The 23,850-nt window shown below is 38.0% G+C and overlaps 1 protein-coding gene across 3 annotated transcripts in view; it reads left to right on the plus strand.

Annotated features, from left to right (window-relative positions):
* The window catches only part of brinp2 (bone morphogenetic protein/retinoic acid inducible neural-specific 2), a 123,934-nt gene extending 100,725 nt beyond the window's left edge, over window positions 1-23,209 (plus strand). Inside the window, exons 7-9 of one of the 3 annotated variants that reach the window (XM_083541704.1) lie at window positions 12,462-12,684; window positions 17,391-21,598; window positions 21,927-23,209. In XM_083541704.1, coding sequence (XP_083397830.1) covers window positions 12,462-12,684; window positions 17,391-18,504 — 1,337 coding nt within the window. In that variant the 3' untranslated portion in view covers window positions 18,505-21,598; window positions 21,927-23,209. The remainder of the gene's footprint in view (window positions 1-12,461; window positions 12,685-17,390; window positions 21,599-21,926) is intronic. The other 2 variants (XM_083541705.1, XM_083541706.1) reach the window with 2 other exon arrangements.
* Window positions 23,210-23,850: the final 641 nt, after the last annotated feature.

Raw genomic sequence — 23,850 nt, forward strand, 5'->3', positions numbered from 1 at the left:
TTGGCATTACTGAGTGGCAGATGGATGGAAACACATTTAGGCAAGGATTGAAATGTCACTCTTGTCCGATCTCTGATGGGATTGCCGGGATTGGGTGTTTGTCCTTGTAATCGTCGATCCCTGAAGCTTAATACAGGCCTCATGGGACCTCTAAACTACAAAATGACTGCTTTTGAGGACAGGACACTCTGTCTTAGTCTACCACTGGACACTGTATGGCGCCTCTCTGCACTCCAAGGTGCCCTGGTAGAGAGCAGGATGACACCTTATTATTATAACCCTCAAAATCCCTTGTCTTTACAGTGTATAGGCTGTAGGCGGGTGCACAGCTGGACTGGGATTAGGATGTTACTGTTCCATATGGCTTAGCGAAGCAACTCAAATTTACTAGATGAGCAGAAAGGGAGAATATAAGTCAGGAAAGTTGACACACACACACACACACACACATACACACACACACACACACACACACACACACACACACACACACACACACACACACACACACACACACAAATAGAATAAACAATGCTTTGGAAACTGAATACATGACTACATTAAGTGCCATGACAAGTGCAAGATAAGAAGAAGTTCAGCACAGCAAAATAAACACACATGAAAAACAAAGTGCAAAATGATGTGCATGATAACTACATAGAGCAGAATTGCATTCGAAAGATTATCAGACCACACCGACTTTATTTCAAATATAAAGACACACTATGACACCCACAATAACTGCAGGAGACCTTGTCCTTCACCAGCATGTTTATTTTTTTAACATAAGAAACAGCTGTCATTAAACGAGGCGAGTGAGATACAGGATGGGAGTTAAAACTGAGCCGAAATGCATATATTGTATATTCAGCATAGCAGATATTGTCACAACATTTTTTTTAAATGTGTCAGTTTGGAACTGCCTGACATCCAGGGCTATAGATAGCTGAGTTTTTCCCTTCTGTTGTCAGATATGGGGAAGAACAAGGGATTTTAGCTGTCTGTACAAGCCCACAGAGTACAGGATGTATCAACTTAGTAATGTGACTCGGGTCAGAAGGCTCAGTGTAAGATCACCCACATACCACTAAATAAATGTCTGCATGGAAAGGCTACCAGCAGCACCATATATATATATATATATATATATATATATATATATATATATATATATATATATATATATATAATCGTACAAGTTTGGACTCTTCAAGCTGAATAATAATGTTTTTTTAAACATATTCATATATGCAATTGCATGAAAAAATGTTTGAACATTTTGGTATGTATAATTAGAATTTACTTTAAATAAGATTGCTTTCCCCCAAAGAAGTCCTTTTCATTTTGCATTTTAGGAGAAGTAGTGAGGCGCATGGCCTGTTTGGGAGTCTGGGTAAAGCATTCTTATGAAACTAATTGAGAAGTTGCCAGGAGTGTGCAAAGTTTCATCAAGGAATACTGTTAGGAATGAACATATAACACCTTTTTAAAATTATAGCACATTTTGAGACCACGTATCAAATCTAAATGCCCCATGGATACATAGAGAACATTTACACACATAAAACCCACAATTAATTATAATTATTATAACAATTATAAATACTTTTTGTATTTGTTTACAGCTGTGTCTTATTGAGAAGTTAATGGCTTTATTGTCATAGAAATATGGTTTATTTGTTATTTAAAAATGGATCACAATTATCTTTTCAATGTTTTTATTGCTGTTAAATATATTTATTAAATATTTATAAATTAAACAATACTCAATAAATTCCATATAATGTACGATTACCGCTGTCAAACTCCCCAATCTTTTAGCACAAAGCAAAGTAAAAACACATTTCATTACAGTAAATTACAAAGCATGAGAGACACGGGCATGTCAGGGCAGTCCACACTTGAGATGCCTGATCAATAGAAGCCATTCATTACCCCAGACTCTGCAGCAAGCTTTGAAATATAAGCTCATAACAATAGCTGTGTGCTTGACCAATATTGGACAAAAGGCGTAGTAAACAACATGGGAAATCATCTCACTTCAAAATCTTCCCACATCCAAAAGCAATCTCTACTGATGCAGGAAGTATTTTTTTTTCAGTTAGCATATGGATTTTATAGCCTGCCCAGCATTTCCAGTGTCACAGTTAATGTATACAAACTCGATAAATGTGTCAGCGGTGGGGTCAAATATTGCTCTTTTAAAACCAGGTGTCAATGCAGCTGAGTTAGTACACACGACAAGGTCGCAAGCCACTCAGAGCTACAACGTATTTGGCCTTGAACAAAAAAGCCAACGGCACTAAAAATGTCCTTTTACTCAAAGCAGGGAGAGTCATAAAAAGTGAAACCTAAATACATAGACATTTTTATATCTTTGTACATATATTTTTTTCTTGTGTTGGTCTAAGTATAAAAAGGTAAAAACGGTACACCTTCTCGAAATGTTATATTTAATAAATGAGGATAAAACGTGTAAAACAACTAAATCTAAAACAAGTACAGATGGTTTCCAAATATATAAAGTTTTGTGCAGCTTATGCTCTGGCCCTCCATTTGTTAACGTCATCAGGCATAACATTAAGACATTATAACATTATGACTGGTGAGTGAATAAAACTGAATATCTCTTTGTCATCATAAAAAATGGGCAAGCATAAGAATGTAAATGAGTTTGACAATTTGTGATCTCTAGACGACTGGGTCAGAGCATCTCCTAAACTGCAGCTCTTGTTAGGGTGTTCCCAGTCTGCAGTGCTAAATAATGTACTGTAACTTGTTAACTTATTGACATTTTACTACCCCATACTGATCACCATTCATTAAGACTACTGGGTAGGCTAGGCCATGTCTCAATTTTTAGTCATTTTCAAGTTACGGAATGCATCTCCATCGTCTGTCTGTCCAGTATTACAATTCCCATAAGCATAAAGCTTGCTCCATGAAGATATGGTTTATATACTGTAGGTTGGATTAGAAGATCTTGAGTGGCCTGCTATAGAGCTCTGACCTCAACCCTATCAAACACATTTAAGATGAATTACTATCTAATGCCCTAGAGGCTCAATGAGCACAAATGTCTACAAGCACACTACAAAATCTAGTGGAACATCTTCCAAGAAGAGTGGAGGTTATTATTACAGCAAATGGGCACTAAATGAGGAATGGGATGTTCAAAACGCACATATGAATCTAATGGTCATATTGTCTGGTCGATTGTCAATTGTTAAATTACCTATCCTTAATCAGTGCCTGCAGTGGAAACAAAGCGTTTCCAAAGAGTACACAAAATCTGAGTTCACATAAAGCTCTAGATCTCTATCTAGAGATAAAGCTGATAGGACTTTTATTAATAAACAGCTTAATCTCAGATGGGTAAGCAAGCCCGCACTTGGATTTCTCTACATGTTCACTGTTTCAGTAGAAAGGTTGCTTTGACAAAGATAGCAGTCCTTTCACTCAGTATTATGAATATATCTTTCTTCATATATCTCTTTACTGAGAATTTCGGACAGTTTTCCTTTTTCCCCCACTGTGATTTAGAGTTTGCTTTAAGGCTTTTTACAGATGTGAAACATTTCATAATTGCTGCTGCATCTCTGTGCCTTGCCACAAAGAGCCTTCTATTCATCTGCCCTTGCTGAATTATGCATTTGCATAGATCAATATGTAAAAAGTAAAAAAAAAACTGACATGTACACGAGCTTTCTTCTAATGTTGTGCACATGATTGTCTATAAAGAGACTCTGAGAGATCCATTGTGTGTTATTACTGACAGATTTAACAGCTGACCTGCAGATAAAAGAGAAAGCTAATGTGCTACTCTGAAATGGAGCTTCAAAGGGAAATGCAAATCGAAGCACAAGCTAATGGCAGGCAATAATGCCTTAATGGAGGTGAATTTTCGAGATTTTTGTATTGTTCTTCGCTTGAAGCATTGTCAGGGTATAGCTGATGAAGTTGAGTTTTTACTCTGGATAGGTAATGATTTATTAATAGCATGACTATGTGTTGGGTTGCTGAAGTCAAAGTGAAAGTTTTCTTCACTTGAAATTGCTTGACAGTCAAAATACGGTAGCGGCAACAATTCAAGAACTACATGCATTTTCACACCAAATCAAACAGTGTATAATTGTTTTTTAAATAAAATATATTTGTACTTCGCCTCAGGTTACCTCGAATAATCCTTGCTATGTATTTATTAGAATAGTCTGTGTTGGATAAGAAAAAGATTTCATATAAATAACACAAGAAGGAGTCAAAACCCAGTGTGTTTTCTCACAGTAAACAGTATAATACCATTTCATTTCCATCAAACCATCAGAAGTCGGTTTGGTTGTCGCTCTGTAAAGAAAAATTATTTTCTCAATGATATTTTAGGCATAGCCATAAAAACTCAGTACCCCCCTCAAAATTATGGCTTTTTTTTGTCACTTTCTAGAAAGTTTTTTCTATGTTCTAAGGTTTTTTTTTCTTGAAGAAAAGTTGTCTGCATTTATATTGTGGAGGCAGATTGAGGTTTTTGAGGATATTTCGTGCCAAGACCTAACAAACTTAGTAACTGAATACAAATGCATCTAATACAAATATCATATTATACTATAATATGATAAATACTTAATAATTGATGTTAAATTATAATCTGTCCTAAACACATTAAAATACTGATATGATTGTGAAATCCGGTATTATTTTTTGTATCGTATTAGTATTTTTATTTAATTTTTTGTCAGTAACCCAAACTAATCACTTCCTTGTTGAGGTTCCGAATTAAAATCATATTTCTATGCAAACTGGCCTGAAATGCAGAAAAGAATTATAATTTATTTATAGAGCCACTTTGGCTTAAAGCCCTTGCAGACTTAATATCTCTGCAGTGGTCCCCAAAGAAAAACATTTCATTACATATTTTATCTGCACATTCATTGCATGTAATATGTAGTTCTTAAGTTAACGTTCTCCATCAGTTACAACACAATCCAGACATGTAATCAAGCCACCCTATTTAGATTAGCGGCTGTACTGCGTCTCGGCTTCATAGTAGATTGTGGTAGTAAAATATTTTGTAACTAAAAAAAAAACGACCAAAAAGCAAAATTAATCTGCTGAAATATTGTTAGGTGGATTTTGTAATGCAAATCACAACTCGCCTGATTTGAGAAAGTTGTCTTGAAAGAACATTGGGAAATATTTTTGTAGTTTCTCTCTCTTACTCAGCTGCAATTTAAAGAAACTTCCAATGACTATCTAGGTGAGAGTAATTATGAGCTGGAATAGCTGTCCCTGAAGGAAGTTATTTTCTGCAAGTTGCTGTTTGTTCTATTTTGTGAAATTGTGGAAATTTTATTTACAGCAGCTGTTGGGTTTCCTACGATGCCGTTTTAGTGGCACGTAAAAAGAATCTAAGAATACAAGATTACCAAAAGCCTTAGCAACGGAAAAATTAAGTCATATCAATAGTAATTAAGTAATTAATAGAAAAAAGACAAAGGAGTTCCTTATTGTTACTGAAAAATCCTAACCTAAAGTAGGACTCAACCAAATCCTCCACATCCATTTTATGCAAAACAGTGAAAACTTTCTCTCAATTCTGTGATTTTTCTAAAAATATTACCAGTTTAATCTTGTATTGCTATGATTTCAACTTTATTCGCGTAAAGCTACGAGTCTTAGAATCTTTTTTTTTTTTTAAGTGCCACTAAAACGCTGTCGAAATGTACCTATGTATTGTTGGACAGGATTTCACTTATCATTATTCTAAAGTTTACGTTCTGACCATGCCCACTTCCGGTTGGAAATATAAATATACATATAAATATAAAAAAAACTAAACAGATACAGATAGCAGAAATGTAAACTTTCTTTCGGCTTCTCCCATTAGGGGTCACCACAGCGGACCATCCGCATGTTTAATTTGGCACGTTTTTACGCTGGATGCCCTTCTTAACACAACCCTCCCCATTTTTCCTCGGCTTGGGACCAGCACTAAGGCTTGTGCAACCCTAATGGCTGGGGTTGGTTCCCTGACCGGGGATTGAACCCGGGCCACAGCGGTGAGAGCGCTGATAGAGTACTGATATATGGATTTGTAAGACTGGATTCTACAGTTCTGGATGTGAGCTATGAAATGTGTCTCTTCCATTTTCCTCAGTATTGGCATGAATGATCTCCTCAGACTACCCTAAATACATACATTTCTTTCAAACTCCCAAACACACATACAATATGCACCAGTGCATTTTCTGTTGGATGCTGGAGGTCATTCAAATTGATAACATAGCAAGATTTTTTTGCTAGATCTATTAATGTGCGTTGACAACAAATACAACCTTAGCATGTATCTGAATAGACTGCGGTTCTTCTGACATTTTATTGTAGGCATCCTTTTTTTTATTGTGAACTGAGCCAGCATGAGGAAAATAATAATGTTGCTATTTCCGTATTGAAGTTATGCATTTTTCATAAAGGTGAATGTGTTTTTCTTCTTGGAAATCCAATCTATCACTTTGGAAAAAAATATTGTAAAAGATGATCTAGATCTGTTCTTATGTGTCGGAGCGCATATCTAACTGTGCGGAACGGCGTTCTGGACACTTCCGCTAATATTTTGAGTCGGCTAAGGCACTTGTGGCCTAAAAGTATTCTTGGCATGAATGATCGAAGAAGAGCATTGCATTAGTCACAACACAACATTGTAGACTTATAACCCTCTCCATGTTGCTCAGGATTTACCGACCTATCGTTATTGTGTGCGCATGTATGTGTGTGTTTGATGCCCTTTTACTTTATATCCAGTAAAACACTACACTTGAACTTCTCAAGAACATAGAAAATAATGCAGCCTCATCTTTCCCTGACAGGAATTCGCATCATCTTTCTTTTTAACGATGTAAAAAATGATTTGTGCCTCCTACACCTTTGGAGATCCTGCAAGCCACCCACGTTGTGCTTATTTTAAGTAAACCTCATTTAAGTCAACCTCATTCATCCAGTCGCCCTATTTAAGTTCAAAGCAGCTCCCAGTGCATTGACAACCTGTAGCATGGCACTCTCCCTCTCTATCTCTCTCTCTCTCTCTCTCACACACACACACACACACACACACACACACACACACACACACACACACACACACACACACACACACACACACACACACACACACACACACACACACACACATTGCACATAATAGACCATTAAAAGCGCCTGCATCACCCTAATTGCTAGTAATAGAGAACCTTAAAATTAGTTCAAATAGCACCATTTTTTTCCAGATGAAAAACCCAAGATGAGAAAATGCTGCTGCATATTTTGTTAGACAGCATAAGCCTATTAAAATATGCTATGAAAAAGTGTGCATATAAATTAGATAAAAACAAATATGACATTTTGAAAATAAAGTTATAATCAAACTAAATTTGTCTGAGCGAGAGCACATTGAGAGCAATTTGTTCTAGAATCTGATGAGATTTTACCTTATTTACCTCTGTTTTACCAGAAGGGAATCTGTTTTACTCTGCCTTATTTTCTGTTATGAGGCTTTGGAGGCTAAGACCTTTAGCGCTCTTCTTGGCCTTGTTGAAAGGACACACTGAAGTGCAATAAGGGGTAAGCTGATTACTTGGAACACTCCTAAATGCAAGGGCAAGGTTTATGGTTTGATGTGTACGGTTACTAGCACAGGGAACTCTATATTTTAAGCTTACGACTTGATGATTTCACTAACAGAAAATGCTTTGATATCTTTCATACAGGAAAAGAAATATTGTAATTAAATTAATCCTCAGGTTCAGTTCATGTCAAAATGTAATGCTTTTTTCCTTCATACATTCATATTACATATAGATATGAGATAAAATGGTTTGAGTAATGTATTAAACTGTACTGCCAAGACCTTAAGTAGATTTGCTTCCTTAACTATCAGCTATATTACTATTGTGGATATTGTAACATTTATTATAAAAGTGTAGGGTTAAATATATAATATCTAAGTAGTTGAACCGTCAGTGTAGTAAGATTCCCACAGTATTGTCTAACTGATAAGATACTAAATGATTTATTTTCATTTACTGTCTTTACATTCCAGTAAAATGTTAAACCACCTTTTAACAGTAAAATTTACTACTGAACAAGGGTATGCTAATCACTCAAACAAATCAAAATGAGTGATGATCCTTGGTAAAAGCAAGCTTTTATGAACATGACAATACGGCAGTTAACCCAAGTGCACAGACAGTAGTTAAAAATAAATTTCAAAGCGCAGATCTCTCTGCCTTAAAATTAATTTTGACTCTCCAAATCATTTTGCACCATTTTTGCAAGGAAGAGACGTGTCAAATTCGCATTAGCATTCAGAAAGCACCTGGTCTCAAACTGTCTACCAATCCAGTCATCTAGATTAATGGAAAAATATTCTTCACCTTGTCAGAAAAAAGGCATCACATTTTGGTGAACATCAGAAAATAAGTCTTATGTCAGTCTCTTTATAGACTGTAACAGAAAATCCAAGTCTCAGATCTTTCCAGTGCAGAATTAGCTCTGATTTTATGGATAACATTTCAGGAAATCATTCTGTACAATGTAAGGAAGCAAATGTCAGGTTCAGCAGTTGCCTGAACACAGATTGGTCATCCACTGGTCCACTTGTCTGAGAAAAAGAGAGAAAATAACCCAAACTGCGGATCAAAAGATATATCTAGGCATGGTGAGGCATCCTGTCATCATTTTTTATTTTGTGAATTATATTCTGATTAGTGCAAAAATGCAACTTTGGCATTATTGACCTGATGCAGATTAGATCTACAATGGTGTTTCAGAAACATCAGTTTCCAATTGAGGCAGGAAATGAACTAATCGGAGGCTCTGGCAGCCACCAGCTTCTCCAGATAGCTCATAATTCTACAGATCGCAGCTTCCCATTCCCTTGACCAATCTGTGATTAATGCCGTCTCCTCGGGGAGCTGAACAACTCCTGCAGCTCCAAACTCAAACTCCTATTAGAGACAAAAAAGACATATAGAGGCCAGCGGCTACGTCTCCCATCCTGCTGCACATAGCATATAAATCTTTTCAATCCTCCCATCAACCAAAGAAAAAGCCTTGTAATATAAATTATACCACAACACTGATCAGTCAGAGGCAAAAAGGAACCATGAGAAAGGCCAGCAGCCTCCATTTTCGTATCCGTAATCAGTTTCATCTCATTAAGGCATAAACACACCTGATGAGTTTTTATTTTAATTCAGCGCACAACGCTATTTTGGTGATGACAAACTGGAGTTTCATCCACTCCTGATTTTTCATGTTAAACCAGACCGCATCGGTGAGGATAATTAAGTTTTTTTTTCCTCTATTTAGATGCAAAGCAGTTCATTACAGGTATAATGAACTTGAGAATCCTATTTGCCTCCATTGAACAAGCATATGACCAGATTATAATAGGTAATTCAAATCGCAAAACCTAATATGTTTATCCACTTGCAGCACGATATGAGAAAGTTTTGTTGTTCTGGGCTTTATTTAAATATTTGACATACTATAGATCTCACTAATGTCCTGAAGATCGTTATCTGGATCAATCTTGCAGGCAAAAATAAAGCCATAAAGTCTGATCATTGAGCTGTAAAGGGGCATACAGCATTATGTAAATAAATATATAGCAAATTTCACAGTTAGATGTGTAATAATTTGTTATTTTTTTGGTGTGTCCATTTTTTGCAGCTTTTACAAACTTTTTACAAATATTAAAAAAAAATGTGGGGGAGTGGTGGCTCCAGCGGTTAAGGCGCTGGGTTGTAGATCGGAAGGTCTGGGGTTCAAGCCCCGGTATCGCCAGGCTGCCACTCTTGGGCCCTTGAGCAAGGCCCTTAACCCTCTATGCTCCGGGGGTCCCTTACGAGGGAAATATCAAGGTCTGTGACGTCGGAGTGACGTGGGGCCGCCTTCCCGTGGGCTCACCACCTGCAGGGGGGACCGTAAGGGATGGTGCTGTGAGGATTGGGCAGCAGTCGAAGGCGGGGGCCTGCTTAGGCTGCTGCCCCCGCGACCCGGATGAGCGGGAGAAAATGAATGAATGAAAAAAAAATATATATAAAAAATACATTTATAAAAATAATTCTCTATAGTGTGTTTCATCCAACTGATATTTTCTTCTCACACTATACCGAGAGTGCTTTTTGCTACTATAGTGCCCTTCTAAAGTGCAGGGTTCAGACAGAATTGTTACCTACGGCTGGATTACAGTTTCTTGGCACTCCTTTTTTATCTTTTGTTTAGGGTTTGTGCAGCTCTCAAAGTCGTATTTCTGTATTTTGTGGTGCAGCATCAGGAAGACGTTAGGTACGAATAATATATGATGCGGTTGCGGTTTCATTCAATCAAAAAAGAAATCAGAAAGTGGCTAAAAACCTATTTACATGTCTTCTTTGCCCTTTTGTGCTAATCTCTACAAATGGTAGGTTAATTGCTGTTGTGTATTGGTCACTGACCCCCTCATTAAAGAGCTGTAATTCTGTAATTTGCATCAACAGAGGAGATTGGCGCTTGCTTTTCTACAGGGTTGGTTCAAACACTGGGTAGCTATTCAGATATCAGGATGCAGGTGTGCAATGTGTTCGTATAATGAGCAGCACTATGTGAGTCTTTGGAGAGAAAGAGAATTTTGTCTTCGGGGCAGTAGCTCTAAAACATCCCAAGCTCATTTACAGATGTCTTCAAACTCCCATATTTGGAGCCCTGCAATGCAAAGCCCATGTCTGGCATTTAATTGAACATAATTAGACCTCTGCAGCTTCGATTTCTCCTCCTCTTTATGGTCATTTGGAATACTCATTTGCTGGCAGAGAATAAGGACATGCAGTGTCTGTGATTGCAAAAAATAAGCAGATTCCTTTATTGGTAGCATTTTGAAAGAGCTTAGTTGTTCATGAATTTAAACACAAAGTTGTAACGGCTAGAAAAAAAGAAAAAGAAGGTGGATAGAGAGAGCACATTCCCTAAGTGTGCCACGAATACTAATGAGCCTTCTTTAGCAGCAGGACAACATGGAAAGATAGAGATAAAGGGGAGACGAGGGCAGGATAAAAAAGAGAGGACAAGTCACTAAGGAAAAGAGAAGTGAGCGATGAGATCTATCAGCCAGAGCAGCAAAAGGAAAAACACAGACCACATCAAGTCAAAAACACAGACAATGAGACAGAGGCAGATGTTCTTTCATGGCTGTATTTCATTGCTGGACATAGTAGAAAGCCGAGTCTTGGCTTTCTTACACCAAACACAACGGATGTTCTTTCATTAAAGTAACATTTCTGTAGGGGAGACACTGTGATTTATAGCTGCTGTGCATTTAACATAAGCACTACAAACTGCTTTTAATGTAATTTATGCAGTAAGCGCAATAGTGAGACACTGATAAATGAAAGAATGTCACTATGTTCAATGATATAGTTTCTTCATAATATATATGTTCGTGTTTAAACGATAAGAGTAATTTGCATATGTGTGAGAGATGATAGTTCAATGCTAAAAAATCAAGTAAGGGCATAAAAAAGTGACAAAGAAAATTATTAGAAAGTTGATTCTGATGAAGGTCACATTGATGTGTCTGAGACAGACTGAGAGAGCAAGAGAGAGAGAGAGCACAGCTGGTCATGGATGAGTAGAGCAGTGGGTAAACTGAGCTCAAACGACTCTCTGAGCCAAACCCAATGTTATCCAACACTGATTCAGTGTTATTGGTGGGAGCCTATGGGCGTGCCGTCTTACACAGGATCATTGCACATTATAATTGCCTGGGACAGCAGGGTGCTCGGTGAAACCCAAGCTACATGTCCAATACCCTAAAGAAATCCCCAGGAGCTCGCCTATTTCTCACTGTCCACATCTGCACAAGTGTCTTTATTCCAGTAATTTCCAAGGACTGCCAGTGTCAGCGCAACCATTTCTCGAAGTTAAAAAAGTGCATTAGGATAATTTGAATTTGATGTTGTCCCTGAAGTCTGGTGTTTCATGCTTATTCAGCATTTTCAGGCAAGAAAATAGGACTGGTGCCTCTGGACCACAGCGATTGCTATTGCATTTCATCCAGGGAACAATTATCCTTCACATCTTGTTGTCTATATATGTGCCTTTTGCAGCCCAGAAAAAGCGACCCAAGCTGAGAAATGATTCACTGGCTTCTGCCGCTTTTCTACCTCATTCTCACACAGTCTCCACACCTTTTAAGCCACTAAAAACGCATTTCCGTGAGATGTTCAGGCTGTTATCTGAAATGTCACTTTTCATCCACCCACGTTTCACAACCAATTACTCAGAATCTAAGCACTTTTGACTGACTTGTAACATCATCTTATTTCTGCTGGTTAATTTCACTAATAAGTGTTTACTGTTTTAGGTCCAGAATGCCAGAATTGTGGACAGGTTGTTAAAATATAATTTGTGTTCTTGTTTATTTTTTTTAGATGAGTTTAAGGCTTTTTTGAAGAAGCTGCCTACCGATCGTTTTTTGAACACAACGGATATCCTGAAGTTCTGGAGTTTGGACACGGCCTTACAGAGACGCCACACTCAGCTGGAGACCAGCACTAAACTGATCTTTAGCAAAGCTAATAAAATTGTGCGGAAACTCTTCACCCTCAGCAAGCGCTGTCCCAAACAGCCAAAGATCAGCCTGCCCAGGGAAAGGTAAAGTGCCCCTTTTATTTTAAATGGATTATTAGATGAATTGGATATAATATCTTTATTATATTGCTAAGCTAAGCTAAGCTAAGATAAGATAGGATAAGATAAGATAAGATAAGATAAGATGAGATGAGATGAGATGAGATGAGATGAGATGAGATAAGATAAGATAAGATTTCTTTAAGACATTAAGAATAAGAGAGAAATTGTCATCCTAGGATTTAGGTTATTGTGTCTGTCTGATTGTATTTGTGTGAAAATTTCAATAACACTTTCCAGAAGATATATACAAATACAGAGGTTGAATGTGCAAACAATGAGCGAGAAGACTAAAGAGTAAAGCTAGTAGCACTGCAGGAGGCATAACCCATCCAGTATACTCTGGATGGGTTATGCCTCCTGCAGTGCTACTAGTTTTCCGGACTAGACTAGGGATAGCAAGAATTACTGATTCGTATTGGTGCATTGGCATCATAGTTAACAATGTGATGCATCGATTTAAAAAAGTTAGCATTTGTATCATGATGCATAGTTTTTAACATATTTGTATCCGTAAAAAAACGCTTTATATTTAATTAAGATATTTATATATTATTATTTTATAATTATATATAATTATTATAATACACATCACAACACTTTGTGTCCTTATAGAATATAGAATGTCACATAGAATATAGATTAACATGGCAGAGGTAGAGCTGCACCTGGCTACAGAACAAAAAAAGAACATCAGTTTTTTTTCTTTTTTTTTCTTTTTTTGCAGTACAAAGGCTTCTTTGTGAAAGGGGGCCATGCGTTAGAAGTCAGATGGCACTTCATTTATACTATTAACTATTTGTACCATGTTGAATTTAATACCATCATAATATTTCCATTCCATCATATTGCATTGAATTGTATAGTGTTGAATCAAATCGAGAACAAATCGCACTGCATCATATTAGGGGTGAATCGTATCGCATCAGTTGCTGCGTCATATGTATCTTTAATGTATCTATGTCAGTATAGAGGTTATCTAAGTTCAGCAGCTTTGTCCTGATATCCTCTGATATCCTCCTGGGTGGTTTTCACCACTCTGTACAAGTCTCTTTGGTAGGCACCAGTGCAGCTGGTGAACTACACTGTTTACTTGTAGTCTGGCTTTTTTAAGTTTCCGTACACAGAGCAGTCTCTGTTGTGCCTTTTGCAATAGGTGGAAAAACACAACATAACATATCCTGTGGGAAGTAAACCCACAGGAACTTGAAACTTTCTTCCCTTACCAGCTCCTTTACGTATATATCTAAAGACAGGAGTGCTCCCCACCATCCAGAACTTAACAGCGATCTCTTTTTGGTTTCTTTGGTGTTGAGGGTCATGTTGTTTTTCTAGGCACTATTTTAACTGGTTTTACCCTGTAGACCATATTTTTGTTTTCTGATATCCGCTCTACAATGGTTCTTTGTGAATTTGACTATGCCGTGAGAAGACCGGATCAGCATGTATCATGTGCGGAAAGTACAGATTGGTGAACGCACAGCCCTGGACATTCCCGGGTATGCACTTTCAAACATGATTACAGTTGCTCATTGCAAATAAATACAGAATTTATTCTAATAAACACATGCCTCATTAAAATAACGATTAATGAAGTAAAAATTTATCATATTTATTTTAATGCTCTAAATATGTTAGGCTGTGTGAAACGCAGTTAGGACCACCTGTGTATTTTTTGAATCCGCTGGCTGATAAAGAATGATTTTTGATACAGTCTGTCCTGATATTAGACTTTTGCAAAGCATTTGCAACAGCTGGGTGGCATTTGTTTCACTGACTCACTTCAAGTGCAGCCCACGACTGGCTGTCTATTCATGATAATTATATACAGAGTGTATATATAGAGTGTACTTAATGGCATTGCAAGACAAGTGTTTGTACAGTAATCTTGCCATTCTGATTGTCTAAATAGATTGTTTAGAACACATGTAAATGTCATTTTTTGGAATCCAGTATGGTGTACCTGGGTGTTCAGCCAAGTATAATAGTCAATATTTTGATATATTTTGTACAAATCCTCACACGTGAAAGAACAGTCTTAGTGAGTTCTTTAAGTTTTGCTCATATATTTTTTTTTAATATACACAGGAGTGTTTTTAGGATTTGTATGGTCTTCTACAACTGTTTTAACACCAAAGCAAAATATTTTAGCACCTTCTAGCTGTGTAGTCAGCTGATCGTAATGAGTGAAGATGTTGTAAATTCTAAATAGATGTACATTATAAATAGTTGTGAATTTCTTTGGTAAAATATGGGTGAAAGATTTGTAAAAAAATATATATGGAATATATTAGGCAGCAAGTGAACATTTTGTCCTCAATGTTGATGTGGGCAAGCGTAAGGATTTGTGTCAGTTTGACAAGGGCTAAATTGGCATGTCTAGATGACTCGTTTAGAGCATCTCCAAAACTGCAGCTCTTGTGTTGTGTTCCCACTCGGCAGTGGTCAGTATCTATAAAATTGTGGTTCACGGGAGGAACAGTGTTGAAAAGGCTGGCAGGGTCATAAGCGGCCAAGGCTCATTGATGCATGTGGGGCTTGAAGGCTGACCCGTGTGGTCCGATCCAACAGAAGAGCTACTGTAGCTCAAGTTACTGAAGAAATTGCTTTTATTGCTTCAGGATTGTTTTGGCAGCAAAAGGGGGACCAACAAAATATTAGGTAGCGGGCCATAAAATTATGCCAGCTCGGTGTATATCTGAACACAGTTCAAATCTGTACAAATGTATATAGATATATATGGGAGATGTGGTAGCTTGGTGGTTAATGCATTGGATCTGAGGGTCATGAGTCCCACCCATGTTGTATGAATGAGATAAAAAAAAGTTGCTGTGGTAAAGACATCTGCTAAATGCCATACATGTAAATAGCAATTTATAAATGTATTGTTGGAAATATTGTTTGAAGGTAGAATGTCCTACTGCTGCCTGACATCAACCTGAAATACATGAGCTTGCTATATTTACTAGTTAAATTGTACAAATCAGGATGATTTTACACAGTGTTTTAGACAGCAGTCAAGCCAGCTGTGACAGCAACCAGAGTGCATAAATACACAACAGTTTAAAATCCATGTAACAAAAACACTTACACTGACTTGGCATTGAAGTGAATTAAGGCTGTGTTTAAAAATAGACTGAACTTAATTAGCAATAATTTAATTACAGCATGTTGAATGTTGTTCATTTACATTTAGCCTCAGTTTTGCATTTAGCTGGTTAACAACTGTTAATTAAGATGTTGGTTTGCATATAATTTACATTTACAATATTTAGCAGACACCCTTATCCAGAGCGACAGACAAAAGTCTTGGTTTATGTCATTCATTATGGCATTTATGTTCTTGATAAGTGGGTATGAACAACGGTTCAAGTTTTTGCTAATAATTAGCTTATGTATAGTTTATTGAAGAAAAAAAAAAAAACAGTTAATACAAATGTGTGGTGCATTAATGCTGAAGTTCCATCAGCATTATAGTTGTGTATTCACCTGCTTGACAACTAAAAACATGTATTTGCCGCTCAATGGCGTGTGGGCAGCCACGTGGGCAGTAATAGTATGGAACTGGACCTGGAATCACAGAAAACACAGAGGAAACGAGAATAGCTAGACAGAGATGTGTGATCCATGAGACAGACAGAAAGAGATGTAACAGACAGAGATGTTTAGCTTCCCTAAGCCGGATTGAAAAGACCTTTTGTGCAGTGTGGTTAGTGTGTGCACTGTAATGAAGTGCTCGAAAAGAGTGGCAGGTTGTAGTTAGCGTACTCTACTGTGAAGACTTCCACTCGGCTCTGAGAAGCCACATGCCATTTTGTGTCACCACTCTAATAAAATGCAGCTCCCATGGACACGGACAGTAAATAGAATTTGCAGAGACACCCATGCCAAAATCTTATCAGAATGTGTTGTAGAAATCGGTTTAGTCAGCTTTAGATCAGAGGCAGCTTAAATAAATGGCACATCACTTAGCTGAATGTTCCCTTGAGCTGATTTTAGTATGAATAAACAATTATACAGAAAGCTTTTGTCTGCATTTGTCATTCATTTGTCATATTAAAAGGCACTACATTCAGCAAAGGACATGGGAAAAATATATCCAGTGGTCCTAGTTAAGTGTGCTTCAAATGGGAAGCGCGATTTAAAATGCCTGATTGTTTAAAATGCCATCACGGTTGTGCAGCGTACTACATCAGGCATGTACGGGTAATGTAAGGCACTCAGGGAAAAAACAGACGACAAGAAAATGGATGCACAAAAAGATATAGAGGGGTTTAATTTATGAGTGCAAAGATCTTGGTGTTCCTCGAGTTTTTCTGAAGTACGATGGTAATGGAAGAATCTGCCGAGCCAAATGCATTTCTCAAACCGACATGACCCATAGGAAGATGGCAATAAAGAAAAACACAGTTCATTGCTTGCCTTTTAGCTCTGGTTTAGAATTATTCCCTGGCACTGTTTAATAATCCTACCTATCTATGGGAATGAAACATTGTTACCTCATTTAGTGGAATGTTGATCATTCATAGACTTGTAGGCAGTTTAGCATATGATTATGTTCATGTCATTGCAGATCTTAGGTAATTATCTTGCATTAACAAAGCAGTCAGTTGTGTATTTTAATTTATTCCTTATTGTTTCTATGCTAACAGTCGTTCTTTCTTCTGCAGGACATTGGGTTTCTGGTTAAACAGAGTTCAGTCCCTGCTGTACTGCAATGAGCATGGAATCCTGGGCTCCTTCTCCGAGGAAATGCATTATTGCTTGTGTCCTACAGAACAGGGCAGCTCCTGCCAGGGTACAGTTCCCTGTCAGGTGGGTGAGGGCACACTGTGTTCCTTGTGTGCCCCGGACAATGTGACCCGCTGCGGCACATGCATGCCTGGTAGCTTCCTGCAGCTGGGCTCATGCCGTCCAGCCGTGGCCATTTCCTTGGACCACTATGTGAACTTTGACTTGGACATGGTGGATGCAGAAGCCCACCACCTGCTCCAACGTTTGGACGGCCGCCTGGAGGTTCGTGCAATCTACATCAGCAACGATGTGCGCTTAGGAAGCTGGTTCAACCCCGCGTGGCGCAAGCGGATGCTACTTACACTCAAGAGCAACAAGAACAAGTCCAACCTGGTGCACATGCTCATGGGAATTTCTTTCCAGATCTGCACCACACAGAACAGCACGCTGGAGCCGGTGCCTGCCATCTATGTCAACCCATTCGGAGGAAGCCATTCCGAGAGCTGGTTCATGCCTGTCAAGCAGAACGACTTTCCCGACTGGCAGCGAACTAAACTCGATACGGCATTGCCATGCCACAATTGGACGCTGGTGCTGGGCACCAAATGGAAGTCGTTTTTCGAGACAGTGCACATCTACTTACGCAGCCGTATTCTCACAGACGACCCGGGTGTCAACGAGACGCTCTTCTACGAGCCGCTGGAAATGGACTCCGCTAATCTGGGGTACATGAAGATCAACAGTCTGAGGGTGTTTGGTTATAGCATGCACTTCGATGCCGACGGTGTCAAGGAGCTGATCTCACAGTTAGACTACCCGTACACACAGGGCACGCAGGACGCCGCCTTTCTGGCACTGATGGAGATACGCGACCGAGTAAATCGACTCTCGCCACCCGCCGAGCACCCGCTCGACCTCTTCTCCTGCCTACTTCGGCATCGGCTTAAGCTCTCAGCCAGTGAGGTGGTGCGCATCCGCGACTTGGTTCACAGCTTCAGTGCCAAGTTGCCCAGTTCCTCCAAACCTGAACTCGCCCAGCTGTGCAGCTAGCTCAGATAATTCTCTCCTGCCTGTGTGTGGGTTTGTGTGTGGGTGTGTGAATTGCAAATCAGAAAGAGGGAGAATTCAGCCAGCTGTGCAAGCTAGATCACACAATTCTCTCTTACACATTTCTTAGACTTCTGAAATCTTGCATTAAAAGATGTATATACTGTATTTACCAGTGGACTGCGATGCTCATAATGGAATCTTTGTATTCAGAAATGTGAAATGTGACTGAAACATCAAGGCATGAATGGTAAGTTTGTTTATACGTCTTTTTTTGAGGCTAGCTCAGAGAATACTTTCCACCCGGGGTGCGTGCGTTTGTTTGAATATAAATGAGAAAGAGCGAAGAGAACACGGCCAGCTATGCAGCTAGCATGTGTGATTCTCTCCCGCTCAAGAGTGTTTGAGTTTCTCAGAACTTCAATGCGAAGGGTAACAACATTATTTTAGAAATGAGAAGTACCCCTGTTCTTGTGGGTTTGCTTCGGTAAACCTGCAACCTCCGAGCAGCAAAACATAAACTCTAAGTTGCTACTGACATGGGAATAGCGAGCACGCATACATCAGGATGTTGAACAAATATAACACAGACTGGATCAATTCACGCTTCTGAGCAAAGCTTGAAGAAAGACAGAACTGCATCATAGCCCTTTCTGTGGAACAATGTAAAAACATGACGTTTGATCTTTTCTATGTGTTCGAAGATGTTCGGTATTATTTGGTGACTCTACCTGAAAAAAGGGCATAGTTAATGAGAATTACATTCTTATAGATTTATGGTGAAAATCAGTTATACAGTAATAGCGACCAAGACACAGGTTTACTTTACTTTTCTATTTTTATCTGATGTCCTAAATCCTGTACTGAGAGATGTTTTCTCTGTATTTATTACCAGATTGAGATGCCCTTAACAGATTCTTTATATCAAGAGCTGTGACACACAACGAAAACAAAACAAAAAAAACAATAGGCAGACAAAATGGCAAACCGTCTTATTTATACGTTTCAGTCTTTCCGATGTTGATCTTCTAATAACATCACATTGTTTTTTGCGAAGGTTTGTGGGCAGCTTTGTAAATACCGCTCTGTCATTAATCCTCATTCAGGACGTGAAAGCTGCACATAGTAAATATCAATGGCTCATCGCTCTTATGAATTGAATGAATTTGTACTTTTTGGAACCGGCAACGACCAAAAAAACATTTCTTACTCGAAAGAAACACGTATCTATTGCCTTATGAAGTGGAGTTTGTGTTCGGATATTAAAGCACACTTGGTCAGCTACGTCGTTATTTGAAAAACGTGTTGCTCCTTTTGCCTGGGTTCTTTCTTTTATCTTGTTTATTTTTTTTATTTTTTTCCACTTTTTTTATTTGACTTACAATAATCTGCAAAAAAAAAAAAAAAAAAAACAGACAAAAAAAAAAAATCTAATTTATAATTGACACTCTGTGAGAAATATACGTATCTGCTCTGTACAAAAAAAGACAAAGCTCTGTTTGAGGACATTCTTTAATACCTGTGTCATAACATTTGCACATATACTTCTACACTGATTAACTCCACCTACTGAATCATGACATACATTTGAATTCCATCGAGCGTCTGTGAAACTCAAAGCAATCAAGCATGAGGCTATTTAAGTGCTTTTCATGGTCATTTTGCATTCAAAATCATGTCACAGCTCATCCATAACCCAAATATATGGCACAATAGACCACTGAATAGTGTTATGTGGACAAATGTTCGTTTTGCAACACCATGTCCATGACATCCATCTGGAAATCATCTATAAATCACATCGTTTACCAGCACATTGTTTTGATTTTGCCCCTTAGCTGTGGAGCCTGTGCGCACGTCTTGCACATCAATGCCTGAAATGACCAGCTTTATGCTGGGATAAGAAAAATGTCCTTGTCATATAAATTGCATCATTTCTTAGGAAAGGAGGCAATTTGCTAGATTGTCACTGAGGACAGCAAAATCTTTGTCTGTCACAACATCTGTATGTCACGAATCATCCTGCATTTGTGTAGGCTGGAATTTGCAGCCGTCGACTGTTCGTCTTTATTACCTAGCGCTTGCTCTTTGGCTAATCAACGAGGTGTGGGAGAGCCAGCGATTAATCATAAAGGTCTTGTGTAGACTATCGCTGCTCTCTAACGTAGAAATAAGCGCTGCATATTCCACTGATAGATTATTTATGATGGTTGTATTGCCTTGGGCATGAGGCTGTTTATGCTCTGGGTTTATGAAATATATAATTGTGCAAGATTTAGATCCTAGATTTACTTTCCCTCCTGGGAGTCATGTCCCATCTAATTACGGCAGCTACAAACACAGCAGCCAGAATTACCTGGGTACGATCCCTAAACGCTTTCCTCATAAATTCCTGATTCATATCAGAAAACCGTGTCCCAAGTTCAAGTGCTTTGATGTGGAACGCTGGTTTAGAGCTGGTTATTAAAAAGTGTACTCATCTCAATTCATTGAAATACCAAGTATATTTTTCCCGTTTTTTTTTTTTCGAATGGCATCTCTTTGGTCGCTGTTTATTTTTGTAGATATTTACTTAAGAAATTCTTAAGAGCTTCACTTAAGAACTATTAGCTGTTTACTGCTTATGTTACGGTTCTTCCAACTGAACACACATAAATTAAAACAAAGCTCAGTGAAAAGGTACGATCGAGGCATTAAGGTCGGGATTATTGTTCATTTATAGACTAGAGGTCTTGCAGCTGTTCCCCCAAAACAGTTAAATTTTCCCAACAGTTTTTCTTCCAGATCACTTGTTCTATTAAAGCTGATTTACACAGCACAGGCTTAAAAAAAAGTTTCGAACCTTTAAGCCTTACTTGATTTCTCCCTCTGGGAAAACCCTTTTGTAGAACTTTACAACAGTTTCCATATCAGGTAGAGTTCAAAAGTTTGGCACGATTAGAGCATTTAACTTTTCAGAGTAGATGAGATAAAATAGTCAACTTGCTGTGGTTTTTTTTATATTCTTTTTTTTATTATTATTATTTTTACTACCCCACATTAATTTTTTTTTATTTACAGTAGATGAAACTCTTAAAAATAAACTATGAAAGGCTTAGTAAGTCAAGTCAAGTCAAGTCAAGTTTATTTGTATAGCGCTTTTCACAACAGACATTGTCTCAAAGCAGCTTTACAGAAAACAACAGTGAAGGTGAATGGTGTGCGTTTGTCCCTGATGAGCAGCCGCCACGGCTGCTCATCAGGGACAAACGCACACCATTCACCTTCACTGTTGTTGGTGAATGGTGGCAAGGCAAGGCAAGGAAGTGGCAAGGAAAAACTCCCTTAGATGATATGAGGAAGAAACCTTGAGAGGAACCAGACTCAAAGGGGAACCCATCCTCATATGGGTGACATCAAAAGTTTGGTCATAAATCTTTCAACAGTAAGGTGCCAGTGGAAAAGTTGGAGACGTTCAGTGCAATCCCTGATGTGATTAGTGTGTACATATGAATTTATTACTGTGCTTTAAAGAGTGAAATTATTTGACACTGCCATCCTTTTCAGCAGGAGTCATCAACTGGCAGGCTGTGGTCTGGACCTAATTAACTGGGCGGAAAAAATGCTGTAGCAGAATTGATCAACGTATGCAAAAATAACTGGCCATAGTTGAGCAGCTCCAGATTTGTAAACACGAATCATCACTGCTTCAGCTGCAGCTTATTACGGTGAATTACAGTGACGGCTGCATATGAGAAAAAAACTTTTCACAGACTTTCAGATTTTTTTCATAATTTCTCTGGTCTGCTGATTAGTGATCATAAAGATAAAAAAAGAGATAAAAACAACATTTAAAGACAGTACAGAGAAATGTGTTCATTCTCTTGCTAAAGATCAAAATCTGACGTCTGTTCCGAGTCCGTGGTGCTAGTCAAAAGTGTTCATGTAACGTGCCAGTGCAAAACACAACCACTTTTAATTGATGTGTCTTATTAATAGGCATGTAATAACCACTCAAAGCTAACTTTCGCCACCATTAAGTCGTGCTAGTTTCCTTTCCAGACATTTAAAAGGATTTTCATGTAGGTGGGTCTTCACAAACTTTAAGATCAGAAACTGTCCTCATAATTCAGCACCTCCAGACTTTATGTTACTGAAGTTTGGTCTTCATCAAATCAATGCAAAACACTACTGTTCACTGCATTTGCCATATCCTCATTCCATTAAACCTGTCATATCCTGCATATCTTTTTCATTGCTACACAAATCACAACCTATTCTTAACATTAGTTTGATCATATTTTTGAAATGCCTTCAACCTTACTGTATTGTCACACTGGGATTAAACAAATCATCGCATACGAATAGCTGTCAGTGTCCAGAACCAAAGTGCTGAATGTAAATACTCACTCCATTCATTCGCTCAATATCCAGATACGATATAGCTCGATTAAGAGCATGAGTTGTCAGCATGCGATCCAGCACACAGGATTCTTTAATTTTTTTTGCTGATATGAGTTCGGTTTGTACATTTTCACATGTATATTGTACTAGATGCAGAGACCTGATCTAGACAGACTGGCCATGAAATGAAACACTGAACTTTCTACTCTTTATTGTTTGATCGAAGCTTCTCTCAGTGTTTTAACAGGATGTAAATGTTCTTATATTAAATAATAAAAAGTGATGGAAATCTTTACAATGTCTGTAATAAATATACTGTTATGGAGAACATTTTTATACTATCATTGGATGTTTTAAAATTTTCAGTGCTACATCATGATCTAACGTTCTACAGAATGTCTTACAGCCTCTGTGCTGTCCAAACATCTCTACAGCAAAATGTGGGAACATATTATCCCCACTATTTTAGTTCATTTTTATATTTTAGTGGCTTTTTGTTATTATACTGAATCTTTTTTTTTTAACCGCAAAATGAATAGCCATTCAAGTTGTCTTCAGAGGGATGAAGATAACATTTCACAGCCTTGTTCTATACTCCTGGGTGCTGTATCATCAAGATCCAATTCTGCAATATTAGTTTCCAGTCTTTCTATGAAGACACAAAAGTCCTAAAGAAAAACAAATGTTGAGAAAACCTCACAGCTACTAAGCAAACAGTCTATAAACATTCTGACAGATTAAGTTTGAAATATAAAGGACGCAAAGTGCCATAAAATATAAATGTTATGGTTATTAAATGTGGTATTTCATATTCAAAATCTAAAATCTCAGTGGGAAAGTAATAAAAAAAAATTATACTCACAGAGATAATGCTGATAATGCTCGATGGGTCAGGAAAAATGTGGGATCAGTTCATCACTGTTCTTCAGTGGAGGTCAGAGCTCCATGGACACTTTCACTCCACAT

The sequence above is a fragment of the Silurus aristotelis genome (assembly GCF_946808225.1).
Source record: "Silurus aristotelis genome assembly, chromosome: 5".
Classification (NCBI taxonomy): Eukaryota; Metazoa; Chordata; class Actinopteri; order Siluriformes; family Siluridae; genus Silurus; species Silurus aristotelis.